Source organism: Dryas octopetala, chromosome 3 (assembly GCF_963921425.1).
Source record: "Dryas octopetala chromosome 3, drDryOcto1.1, whole genome shotgun sequence".
In the NCBI taxonomy this organism is placed as follows: Eukaryota; Viridiplantae; Streptophyta; class Magnoliopsida; order Rosales; family Rosaceae; genus Dryas; species Dryas octopetala.
The window spans coordinates 13032370-13045566 of record NC_141368.1 but is presented as its reverse complement, the minus strand read 5'-3'; the positions used below and the strand labels follow the sequence as shown (position 1 = coordinate 13045566).

General features: G+C 34.6%; 1 protein-coding gene and 1 pseudogene across 1 annotated transcript; one reads left to right on the top strand and one right to left on the bottom strand.

Moving 5' to 3' along the window:
* Positions 1 to 4607: 4607 nt before the first annotated feature.
* On the bottom strand, positions 4608 to 5335 carry LOC147291062 (putative invertase inhibitor pseudogene; annotated as a pseudogene).
* A 2050-nt stretch (positions 5336 to 7385) lies between these two features.
* On the top strand, positions 7386 to 12744 carry LOC147291061 (TRIGALACTOSYLDIACYLGLYCEROL-like protein). The gene is made up of 5 exons (XM_086237325.1): positions 7386 to 7695; positions 8608 to 8857; positions 9513 to 9894; positions 11442 to 11758; positions 12282 to 12744. The coding sequence occupies exons 1-5, from the start codon at positions 7424 to 7426 to the stop codon at positions 12477 to 12479; spliced, it is 1419 nt and encodes a 472-aa protein (XP_086093451.1). The 5' UTR covers positions 7386 to 7423; the 3' UTR covers positions 12480 to 12744.
* The last annotated feature ends 453 nt before the right edge of the window (positions 12745 to 13197 follow it).

The window sequence follows — 13197 nt, the reverse complement described above, 5'->3', positions numbered from 1 at the left end:
AATATTATTTATTTTAAAAAATTGTTATATTAAACTTAATAAACTGAAGATAATATGCTAATTACACTCTCAACTAGTCATCTAAAATTCAGACCCAAAAAAAAAAAAAAAAAACTAGTCATGTAATACACTTTTTTTTCTTTTTCTTTTGATGCTATCACATTTGCACACATGTCGTGTTTTGAGTTCATCTAAAAAGAACATCACCGGCCATATGCATGTGCCCAGAAACCCACCTCATGAATCACTCATAACAGTCTCAAAAGGTCCTTTTTTTTTTTTTTTTTTTTTTTTTTTTTGAGAGGATAGGTACTTGTAGGGTTTGGAGGATCGCTTTATAATCCTGGTCAATTGTGAAAAGTAGGTTGTTGACGTATATATATCAATATATGAGGCGGAGTTGTTATTTTGTGATCCTAAAGCAGTCACTATCCAGCCCATAATGTTGTTCAGCATTAAAGTCCAAGACATCGATCAAAATTACTCTTTCTTGAAGTTATTATTTCTTTAAGTTATTCAAGAAGACAAACTCGTAATGACTTATGTCCTCCTGAAATTATTTATCAATTAATTAATAGTTTTTTTACTAATTAAAAAAGATTTTAATTTTTTTTGCACATTGAAAAAAGATTATTGAAGTTCTCTAAACTCTAAAGAGCCTAATTTTTAGGATATAAAGGATATTGCTCTAAACATGGGTGAATCTAGAATTTCTAAGTAAACTAGGCTAAACTTAGCTTGCCAAATATTTTTGTCATAAAGTAAAAACAAACTTACTTGGCTTCCGACAATAATAATTTGTAGACCAATACTTACATTTTTTCTTTTTGTAAGATGTATACAATTTCATTATTTTTTCTTTTAAATCAAGTATGAAACATCAAATATATATCCACTACTTTAATATATTTAAACTTGTGTGAGTAGCAATTAAACCCCAGCAACACACCACTATGTTTAGAATGTGTATTTTTTTTTATGTTCCCAATTCCTCGAATCCCAACTTAATAGGTAAAAGACTAAAAGTTACTAAAAAAATTTCTTCAATGGTAGAAAAATTCAAGCAAATCCTCAATAATCAAGTTCTAATTTAATCATCAGAATAATCAAGCTATAATTTAATAATAAAGAGAATCAAACCCTAATTTTATCATAAAAAATAATCAAAGCACCTAATTTTAAAGACTCATATAATACCTTTTTGGAGTTGGAACTATGTGAGGTGGCCGGTGGGGTCTGTGGGGACTAAGAGATAGAGAGAGATATCTGAAATATCTGTGTTGCTATTGCCTGTTGTTTGCAAAGAAGTTTTGAACTTTTCTATTTTGTCCATTTTGCCTTTTGGGGATTGGGGGAACTGGGAAGGGAGAAGGAAGAGTTAATTACACTTACACTCCCTGAGATTTATCGTCTTTTCACATACACCCCTGGAGTTTCAATAATTACACATACACCCTCTGAGGTTTCAAAACTGTTACATATAACCCCCTATAGTAAGACGAAAAATGATGAGAAATTATGCAAAAAGACATGCTAATGGGTAAAATGGCCTAATAAGATTACTCAAGGTGTAAGGTTCAACTTCAATACAAATATTTTATTTTTTGTTTATTTCTTTTTTTCTCTTGTAGGGGGTTATATGCAATAGTTTTAAAACCTCAGGGGGGTGTATGTGTAATTATTGAAACCCCAGGGGGTGTGTGAAAAGACGATAAACCTCAGGGGGTATAAATGTAATTAACTTGAGAAGGAAACAAATTTTTTATGAAACTTTATTCTTTGTTTAATGTTTAGCAGAAAAAAAAAAAACAAATATTTTATTTTTTGGTTAATTTTTCCACATCCCACGTGACTAATAAGTCAACAATGATGGTTAATGCATAGCAAAAAAAACAAAAACAAAAAACACCTAATGTAGATTTGCCACTAGCTCTGAAAAAAAAAAAAAAAAAAAGTGATACAGTAAATTACTCTAAAATTCATTTTATAGCTCTTAATTAATGATAAACAAACCCACCTAAAAAGTTAAAATAATAAATAGGTCCATTTTGTACAAATAAAGTCCATATTATTTTTTTTGCGTAAATTTTTTTATTTTGAAAACTAGGCAAATTGTCATTGTCATTGCCACTATCGTCGTACAATGGCAATTAATAGAGTTTTTTTGCAATTCAAATAGTTATTGTCGCACAGTAGCAATTTACGAGCGCACAGTGGCAATTTGCCTAGCGCTCAGTGAACAGTATCAAGAGATCGCGGTGGCAGTGGGCGACCAGTCACCTGGACAGGGAAAAATCACACAATTCAAGCCCAATTCAACACAAATACTTCAATTAGATTCAAAGGGGATCGAAATTGAACAAGGAAACCCAACCCAGCCACTAGCTGCGGCGGAGCCCGCGGGTTCTGAATTGGGTTTTTCATTTTGAGCAACAATTGAATCAAATTAAGCATATAGACAACTAGAATAAAGGGAAAGGATCAAAATCCATACCTCACTCGACGAATTTCATTGCCGGAACCGCTAGAAACTAGCCGGAAAAGCCGCCGACTTTGGAGCTTCAATTCATCTTCCCAGGTGGTTGGATGAAGAATCTAAACACACTAGAGTGACCAACTCGTCGAGGGAAGTTGACTGGAGGTAGTGGCCTGTCCTGATTCCGCCGAAAAAGGAGGTCAATGGCGGAGGGGGCCAATTGAGCTTGGGTTTAGGTTGCGAGTTTTGGCCGGTTTCTTGGCAAGAGATAGACGCCGAGAGGGAGAGGGAAGGACGACTGTCTTTTTGCTATCGAGATCACCGGCAATAACGCCGAACAGAGAGGGTCAACGAGAGAAATTGTGATCAGGGAAGGAGAATAGAGAAAATCGGGGGAGATGAGAAAGGAAGGAGAAGGAAAGTGGACCGGCCTGTCATGTGTTTTTGTAGATGGGCCGGCCAATCATGGGTTTCTTTTTTTGGACTCAAAAGTATATAATTAAAGGATATTTTAATTTATGGTCGATTGGTAATATAGTCAATTAAAATTATTATAAACTCATTTTATGAATGAGAATGACAACCCCAAGTAGATTTTTATTTCTCATTTTATCACTATCTCATTCTCAGGTAAAAATTTAATCTATTCATACCGCGGGTATACAAAATATGGGAAAAAAAATCTCATATACATTTCCAAGTTGTTATTTAATTTTGAAAATAAAGGCTACTCTAAATTTTATGGAAGACATAATAGAAATAAATTTTTTCACTCTTAGATGGTGTGGGGACTACATAGGTTCACAATTCCATTAAAATCCGCATATTTTTTTGTACTCACATTTATATATGATGTGACTCAAGTATATGTTTAAAGACAATATGACGGTCGCCTAAAAAAATTCATAAAATTTAAGGGTGTTGGAAAAGAGAAATTGGATTTTAAAGCATTTTCCAAATTTTATTGGCAATCCATGGGTAAAAGGTTTCGTTTAGTTTCTCATTTCTTCTTGGCCTCTCTCTGTTTGAGCTAATTAATTATCCTTCGATCTCTCAGCCTAACAACTATTATGTCGGTGGAAGTCTTGTATGGACAAGACTTTTCTTAGTAAATTTAATGATTTGTACTTCACAATATCATGTGGGATTATGGGGGTTTGTTTGTTTAACTTCTTGACGTTTTCTTCGAAAGTTAGGAGGCCCTTAAATGCTAATAGGCCATATATATTTTGTCATCTAACAACCAAAGCCAATAAGTAGAATTCTTGCATCAACAGCTAAAATTTCATCCTCGAAGCAATCTATTATAAACAAGACTTGTGCTACAAGGCTCTCCCGGCCACATACTTTAATTATGACTTATGAGATCTGATTTTAACAATCGCTTATACACATGCATGTATGCAATTGTCATCGCTGATGTACTTAAAGATTTGCACTGAAATCCCACATACATGATCAACGTCAATAATCATGGAAAAAATAATGGCATATGGTATTTTTTTTTTTTTTTTTTTAAGAGGACATGGCATATGGTATTTATAAGGTTTCAATTCGAGTTTAGGAATAGGGCTAAGGATTCCAAATACATGTGACACTATTTCATAGTAAATTATTGACTTATACTGTTATACACTGCCGGCCACATAATTTAGTTTATAAATTTGGGAGACAAAATTGAAATCCTAGCATTATTCCACCGACTAAATACCTTTATAACTCTTTGAACCATTCTCATTGTGGCCTTACCTCCATCAGGTTTGTTAGAGATTAAGTTGGGATCCACCACTTGTACCAATCACATAGAGTTGGAATAAAATTCAAACTCAAAATGTCACAAATTAGCGTGGATTAACCTCTACTCAATAATGAGTAATAAACTACAAGCACGAAAGAAAAACATATGGGTATTTTTATTTCTTCTATGCTGATGAGCAGTGATCATACAAGAATGTTATGAACTTAATTCTAATTACTTCTATCTGTCTTAGAAAATAATTCAATATAAAAGGATTAATTAGAAGTTACTCTTTCTTGATGTTAGCTTCAAAGCTCACCATTAGTAACTTTCTAATTATTTCTTCTGATTAATTACATTTGTGTACATATTACAGCAAGCAGAATTAAGAAAGAACCATACAAATAACAAGAAGCAGCCAGTAGCCCAACAATAACATTCACAAGGAATGATTATGAAAACTAATATAATTTAAAAAACCCCAAAATAAGAACAAATTATTTAAACAAAGACAGCCATGCATACCTTCTTTATTATCTAATCAAATGATGAATTAAGCATATTGATTATTGAAAGTGCTATAGCAGACAACTGAAACGTTTGGTTGTTCCTCTTTGTCAATGGAGAAACCAACCCTTTTTTCTCCTTGAACCCATCTTCACAAGTTGAGGAGGCATCAATGATCGAACCCACTTCAATGTTGGCATCTTCAAAGTGCTTGGACTTGTAATCCTTGATGGCTTGCTTAATGGTGGGTATGGCATCTGTGTAAAGCTCCAAGCAGTCATCCAAACACGCCTTTAGAAATGGGTCAAATTTTTGGTTCTTGAGAAGGTGTTTGATGAAATGCCTTGTGTTGGTCACGTTGTTGTGGATTAACTTCATTGATATCATGCCCAGTTTATGGAGATCATTAGCGCAGTGGCTTTTCGGAGCTGCTTGGAGAGAAGAAATGCAGAACTTGTAGTTTAGGTTTGGATCGTTTTGGGCACATTGCTTGCAAGTTTCAGTGATGAGATTGTTGGCAGTTATGGCATGGAAGGTGAAGAGGAGGAGGCAGAGAGGGAGGAGTGTGAAAGAGAATGTGGAAGTTCTCATTTTTTGTGTTGTGTGGGAATGAGAAATTGAGGAGTTTGTGTTTTTAAGAATGGGTATTTATAGGTAATTTGGATAAGTGTTAGAAATTATCGGAGAGGAGTGCACTCTTGGAATAAATTATTATTTCAGAAAATGAATAAAGAGATTTTTGAAGGAAGCACATCGAGAGAGAGAGAGAGAGAGAGAGAGAGAGAGAGAGAGAGAGAGAGAGAGAGTGCAAATGTCACTTAATTTAGGCTTGAAAAAACAGGCTAGACCCAATGGATCGGCCGAGCCGCACTCAATTTTTTGGGCCATAATCGGCTCGATTCATTGTTATGGGTGGGCCTTTGTGCAAAGAATAAGGTGACAGTTAGATTTTTTTAGTCCAACCTACCCCAAGCCTAGCCCAGGCCCAATGTTTGACAATTAAAAATATGAGTTTTTTAAATAGGCCAATACTATTCCAACCACCCTAAATTGCTGAGTTGACCACCCTATTTCAAAATTTCAACTTTACCCTTTAAACAAAAAATTTCAATTTTGTTCGTCGGGTCATTCGACAGTTATCTACCGAAATATTTATGGTTATTCGACAGTTATCTGCTGAACATTGATGGATTATTTGGTAGATAACCACCGAATGAAAATGAAAAAGGCATTCGACAGTTATCTGTCGAAATATTTGTATTTATTTGACACTTATCTGCCGAACATTGGTGGATGTTTCGGTAGATGACCACCGAATGGATCTGGGTGATTTCATCATGTTTTTACAATAAAGGGTAAAATAGGAAAAAAGTTGGAAAAAATATGTTAGAGTGGTCAACTCAGCAGCTAAGGGTGGTCTGCATAGCCTTACTCTTTTAAATATTTCAACATTTAGTCATAATAGCCAACATAGTTAGGGCCAATTTGGTATTGCTGCTAAGAAAAACAGTATTGAAGTAAAACAGCTGTGAAGTAAAGTCAGTTGTAAAGTAAAAAGTGTTTGGTAAATGTTAATGTAAAAGTGTTGTGGATGTGTATAATTACTAAAAATTGTTGATGTGATTCACTGTAGTTTTCAAAAGCATGTAGAAATCTACTTTCTGTTTTTGCTATGGGGAGTTGAGAATTGTGGAGAAAAACAGTTTTTAATTTTTTTACCAAACACCAAAACTGATGTAGGTGATTGAAAATTGTTATCTACAGCAGCTTTTGGGTTCTCCACCGCAATCTCAAACGGGGCCTTAGTAATATACGAGATAGCAAAAATACTATAAAATATGTATATGTATTATTTAAAATATTTGCTCTAAAAGTACCGTGAAAAATTTGGATATAATGTGTATCCCACATTTGTATCCCACATGATGTGTCATTATTTTACTGGATATGTATTTCCTTTTTCTTTTTTAGGTTTAATTTTTTAATTTGTAGTGTCCAATGTATGAATGCCATGTAACATGGTATGAAATTGTGGTATAAAAATGTGGTAAGTGTAGCATTACTGAATGTATATTTTATTATCTTTTTCAAAAAACACGGATAATACTTAAAAAATACAAAATAATACATAATAATACAAGAATAATATGTGTTTAATACGAGATTGATACGCATATAATTGAAAAATATGTGTATTATATGTTTGGATTGAAAAATACGAAAAAAAGAAAGTTTTTTTTTTTTTTTAAAAATGTACGTACGCATATAATACGTGAATTTACTAATTATGATAGCCATGATCATTTGGTCTAATGACACTACTTTATGGAAAGATGTCCTAAATTCAAATTTCATAAATAACAGTAACCATTGGTACTTTAATAACTATAAATAATTATTTCGATAATAATTATTTGGTAACCGGTAAAATTTAACTCTTTTTGAAATTTGTCAAAATTAAACCAAACTTCTTTTTTTTTTTTTTAATATATTTCGGTTTCAAATTTTTGATTTTTGGATTAAGAAAATTGGTTTACTAAATCAAAAAAATTCGATTGTTCGATCCGGTAAAAACCAATCCAAATGGAAGCCCCGGACCCAACAAAGGAAGAGACAAATAAAACCTCACAAACCCACCCATTGCCAAGAAAAACACTCGCACTCCCTCTCTCACTCACTCAATCCCCCACTCTGCAAGAGCAATGGCGAACCTGAGGACGGCAATGGACTCAGCCTTCTGGGACTTGAACGTGGCGTCGCCTCAGACCCTTGAGGGCTCAGCCAAGGCCGTGCCTGGGGACCCATTTCCTCTCGACGGGGCTCGAGCTAGTCGAGCCCTCAGGATTCAGCAGCTCTCTCTTTTGGGAAATGGGTTCCCTTTGGGTATTATACCTTCTTACTCTCCCACTTCTCAGAAGGACTTAGGTTCTTTCTCTCTTCAGTCCCTCTTGCTCAGACCAGCCACCTCTAACTGGTACACTGCTGTACATGCTTTGCTTATTTATTGGTTTTTTTTTTGTTGTTGTTGGTTTTGAATGTTTATAAGGATTGGTTCGTGGTTTGTTTGGTTGCTGGGAAGGTGTGGTGAAAAGGGGACTAAAAATTTGTGTTCTGGAGTTGAATTAGGTAGAGGCAAAAGGATAAGACTGAGAATTTTTCTTCTGTTTACTCAGCAATGAGCAGATGGTTTTTGTTTTTTAATGTCGTACTTTGTCAAAGATTTTTATGTCACCAACTGATGAATAGTCTTGTTTGATATCTAGGAAAATATTGTTATATCGTATATGCTTTGGGTTATTGATGAATTAATCGATATTGGTATTGAGTGTTAACGAATAAAAGTAAAATGTTTAGATATGGAATTGGCTGTTGTACAAATTGAGAGTGAAGTTATATTCTGCCTTGCAAACTGGCCCCGGGGATATGTTCGAGTAATGGTAGAGTTACAAAGAGTTGTACAAAATTTTCCTTACAAACTGAGGTGGCAGCTCACACAATATCCTATCTAACGAATGCACTATCTAATTTGTACTGTCTCAGTGTCACAAATATGATGCTTGAATTGATATTGAAAGTGACTGAATTTACCAGAAACTCATCTCAACCCGTTCTGCATTTTTCTCACTATTATTCCATCATGCCTGGGCATACTGGGTTCTTCTTATGCATCAGGTTTATGAAATTAGTGATCCAAATGTCTGAAATTGTGGAGTTGAATGTCCTACTTCCTTGAGCATGTCTCATGCTAAAGAAGGAATTCATTCTGAGTCATAATGTTTAGAGTCATAGACCAGAGCCATCTTTCACATCTATCAATTAAGCCTAGTATTCTCAAGTGTGTGACATACTAATTTTTGTTTTTTTTTTTGTTTTTGCATGAGTGTAGGTGGCTTGGATTAATTGGGCAGTTCCGCCCGAAGAAACTTATTTCTTCCATAAAAGCTGAATTTTCTACTAACGATGAGATGGAGGTCCCTACGGTCAAAGATGTGGCAAAGCATTTCTTGGACAAGTCACTTTATTCGCTTGGATTATGCACACAGCTTCTTTTGACTCCTTCATCATCCATAAAGTTGAGCACAGAGGGGCATGGTGAGAAAAAAGGACGCCGCAACAAAATGATGCTCTTTCACAAGGCACGCATTTGCATTTGCATTCGTAATTTTAATATTTAATCAAATTATTTAAATAATAATTTTGGAACTGTCAGAATTTCTGTCTTTTGTTCTGATTTATTGTATAATTATTTTAGGTAGGTGGGTGATTTGTTACTGTATTGTAGGGTTAGATGCAAATTTGTTTTTATGGTTTGCCTTGGTACCATGTCATACATCCAGTATCCAACTAATAATTTGTTTCTTTTTCTGAAAACAAGTTTTTCTTATGTGAATTAAAGTTAAATGTAAATAATCCTAGGGATATATCTATAAGATCTTAATCACTTGAACATGATCTGGTCTTTAATCTGAACATGTGGTGGGTTTTTTTTTTCTTTTCTGGTAAATAGATTCACCAGATTCAATATACGACTTGCCAGTATTATTTCCCTAATTTTCTTGAAAGTTGAAATATGGGATATAGTTGGCATATATATGAAACATGCTTCAAACATCTTATCGTACAAGTTTTAACTGTTTACATATCTGGCTTGTATGTATGGATTATGTGAATCAATCAAATTGAACATGTGAACTGCACTGAACATATAGGCTATACTGCATAAGTTGTTTTTGTGACAAAGCTCATGTCTGGATCCTTTAATTGTTTTCTCAACCTTTGCATTTTTTACAGCTTCTTTATCATGATATCACACTTGAGGCTGCATGGCCTGAGCAGTTCATCGACCATAATGGACAATATTGGGACGTGCCAGAGTCAATTTCCTTAGACCTGTCATCACTTGTTTCTGAATCTGGTTTGCGGTACCGCATTGGCATACATAAAAATAGTGGTCATCCCCAGGCAATTAATGCCATAAATGGTGAGGCACCTACTTCTCTAATGCCTGGATTGTGTGCGAAGGCTGCCTTTTCTTATGAAAAAAGTATAGACCTTTGGAGGCAAAAGGAGACACAAAAGGATGTCATGGTAAAGAAAGACAAGGGTTGGTTTTGGCGGCCATCATATGATGTGCGTCTCAGAGAACCTCATGCTGCAGTATCTGGAATTTTTGGTAATCTTACTGCCTTGCAAGTTACTCAATCTTTCTGTAATAATTTGTCTTGTTTCATTACATAAAATCAGGTGCATTATTTTTAAAAAAATTCTAAGCATTATTTATAAACTTGCCTCATTATATATTTGTTTTATATATGTGCTTTAGTGTGTATGTTGTGCTGAAAAATGATTACATCTCCTATTTTCATTTATATTTTATTTTCTGGAAAGTTTCTACTTTTAGTATATTGAGGTCAGTTATTACTTAAGGACATCACCTCCTTTCATATGTTTGGGGTCTGTAAGCGTGAAGTCAGTGGAAGAAACATCATAAATGAGGAATATTTACTACTGGTAATTAAAATTAAGGTCTTCTCAAAGAGGATTCTGGTTACCTTCTTTCACCAATTCTCCTAGCCGTGATCTCTCCCTCCCTCCCTCCCTCTCTCTCTCTCTCTCTCTCTCTCTCACTCAGGCTCTCTGCTTTTGTTTCTTGCTGTTTGCTGTTTGGTCAAATTAATTCTAATGAGTCCACATAATTTTTTAGGGCTCTTGGTAACATGTTGGACAAAGAAAAAAAAAAGGATAGACGCTGTGTGCTTATTTTAGTCCACATAATCAGTACGTCTTATGTGCTTGTTTTAGACAACCCAAATATGCGGCAAAAAAAAGAAGGATGAAAGAGTTAAGAATATAATAACCCTGTGGTCAGGATTAAGGGTTGTGGGTTCTGAATATGTATGTAAACAACTTGATATTTGGCTTTGTTATTGAATTTACCCCCTTTCATCTTTAATTGATCAAAATGTGACTTTTTTTTTTCTTATTGGAGCTCACATCCGATGAGGGTGGACTATGGCTGATTGATGTTGCATACATTAATACATAGATATTATACAAATTATCATTACTTAATGTAGGCCCCATTAAACTATGAACCATGGAGGGGGGAGACCTTGATGTGGTTCTAACTTTCAGCATTTAGGCATATAGGCACTCTTAAGAACATGTCTTTCTACATTTTAAGTTGGTTGAAACTTATTGATAAAAGGTCTTACCCATTCAAAGCCATTGGTAAAGGCTGTGCATGTATGCTAGATTTTTTGTAACTACTTTTGCTTTATCCATGATGGGACAAAGTTATGCCAGATGAATGATCATTTTGCCAAAACCAAACAAAATTTCAAACAAAACAACTCAATTTCTTTTTATTATTATTTTTTTTGTTTGAGTGCAGATTAGGTAATTTCTGACAGTTTACATTCTTTTTATTTTATTTTTCTTTTACTCTTTCATGATGTTTATACCATTTATTATGGTTATACATTGTACCAGACCATTATAATATTTTATTTTTGTCAAAATTAATGGGTATTCAGCCTAAAAAATTAAATAATTATTTTTTTCTGTAATTTTTTAAACCATATCAAAATTATTATGCTTTTTTTTTTTTTTTAATTTAAATAATTTCCAGTGGATATAATTTGTTTGACATGTTATAAATGAAGATTGTAATGCTATTTCTCACTTGTTTCTTCTGTCAATGGTGGCATGACATGTTAGGTGGCAGCTGCGAAGCCTGGTTTCAGGATGGACACAGCTCAGTGGCTGTTGAATTGAGGGGAGATGGGGACAATTCTACAAGTACTAAGAAGAGGAGTCCGTTCAATGCTGATTTTTTTGGCTCAGTTTGCTATAGGTTCCAGCATGGGAAATTTAGAGAGCTCTACGGTGATCTAACTAGGATAGATGCTCGCTTGGATATTTGTTCAGCTTCAGCTGTTGCTAATAGGGTTATTAATGGTTTCAAGAGTTCCTCTGCTAGTAGTGCCAAAGATCCGATGTCCTCCCCTAGGCTTAATCTAATCTTTCAACAGCAGGTACTTCTATTTATACCCTTTGCTAAATAGGTATTTCTATTTATGAGTGCAGATTAGGTATTTCTATTTATACCCATGGGTAAAAAAAAAAAAAACCAATACACACCACCCCCTACACAAAACTTATTAAATACATGTAACTAGTGCAAAGTGTTATAGTCAATGCTAATTGGTACGTGTGGAAGGGTCCGGCTTCAGTCCTTTAACCTGGTGATGTTAATCATAAGTATCTAATCTGTAGAGTAGAACCATTTTTCTGTTGGTGGGTGTCTGTAGTCTGTACATCCATTTTACTGCCCGTGTACTATAATCTCTGACTATTAGATCAACCAAGAGCTTTAAAATGAGAGGTCTAATTGACCTCCTTACTATGGCTATATTCATGCATGATGCGGTGAACTTTGTTGTAGATGCATAGTAGTGGTTTTTATTATTAAACACTACTAATTCACTGGTTGTTACAATTAAATGCCTCTGGAGGCAATCAGCCAATTCTTATTGATACTATACCCTTTCTTCATAGGTCGCGGGACCAATCGTCTTTAGAGTGGATTCCAGGGTTTCGCTTGATTCTTTGCCTGGGAAACGTGGCCCACATATTGAGGATTTCATATACAGCTTGAACTACTCCTTGAGACTTTTACGGTCAGGGAAGGTTGTTGCATGGTATTCCCCGAAAAGAAAAGAAGGAATGATTGAGTTGCGTGTATTTGAGTTTTAACTCCCTGCTTTTGTTTTTCTTTTCTTTTGGATCTGTTTGTTTTGATTTGAAGCCTATTTTGACAAGGAAATTAGACAGTAGAAAGTGAAAGTAGCCTTTCATCTCTAAGTGCCTGCTTGTCTATATTTTGTGTAGAGATAGAGGTGCACTTGTGCTTGGTTAGAGCTAATTGTTATGGCATTTGTATCACATGGATTTGAGACAATACTGCTTGCTCCGGTTCTAGTGTAACATATGTTGAAGCTTAAGGATAAAATTGGAAAGAATGAAGATGGATAGCAATCAGTGGTAGTTCTGTCAAAATTACACCCAACATCAAACTTCAAGTAAAAATGAATGCTCGGGAAATGTAAATGGACACAACTAGTTGCAAAACTTTAGTCGCAGAGATTTTTTTGACAGGGCTGTAATAGCTGGGCAATGCATAGATTTTTCAACAGACATTGATTTATAGTTGAAACTTCTTCATCCTTTTGAGATAGTTTGTATCTAATTTTTTTAGGTTTTAATTGGTGCAACCCGAGATTCAGATATAAATCAAACCACAACGAATCACAACTGAGCAGAATAAATGACCAAGGAAGACAGATAGTGAATACGAGATTTATGGAATATTTAGTGGTACTGTGGTAGTTAAAAGTAAAAACTTACGGATATTGCTGGAACTAAATAGAACTTTTAGTTACAGTATCTCTTTGGGGTCAGTTCATAAAAAAAG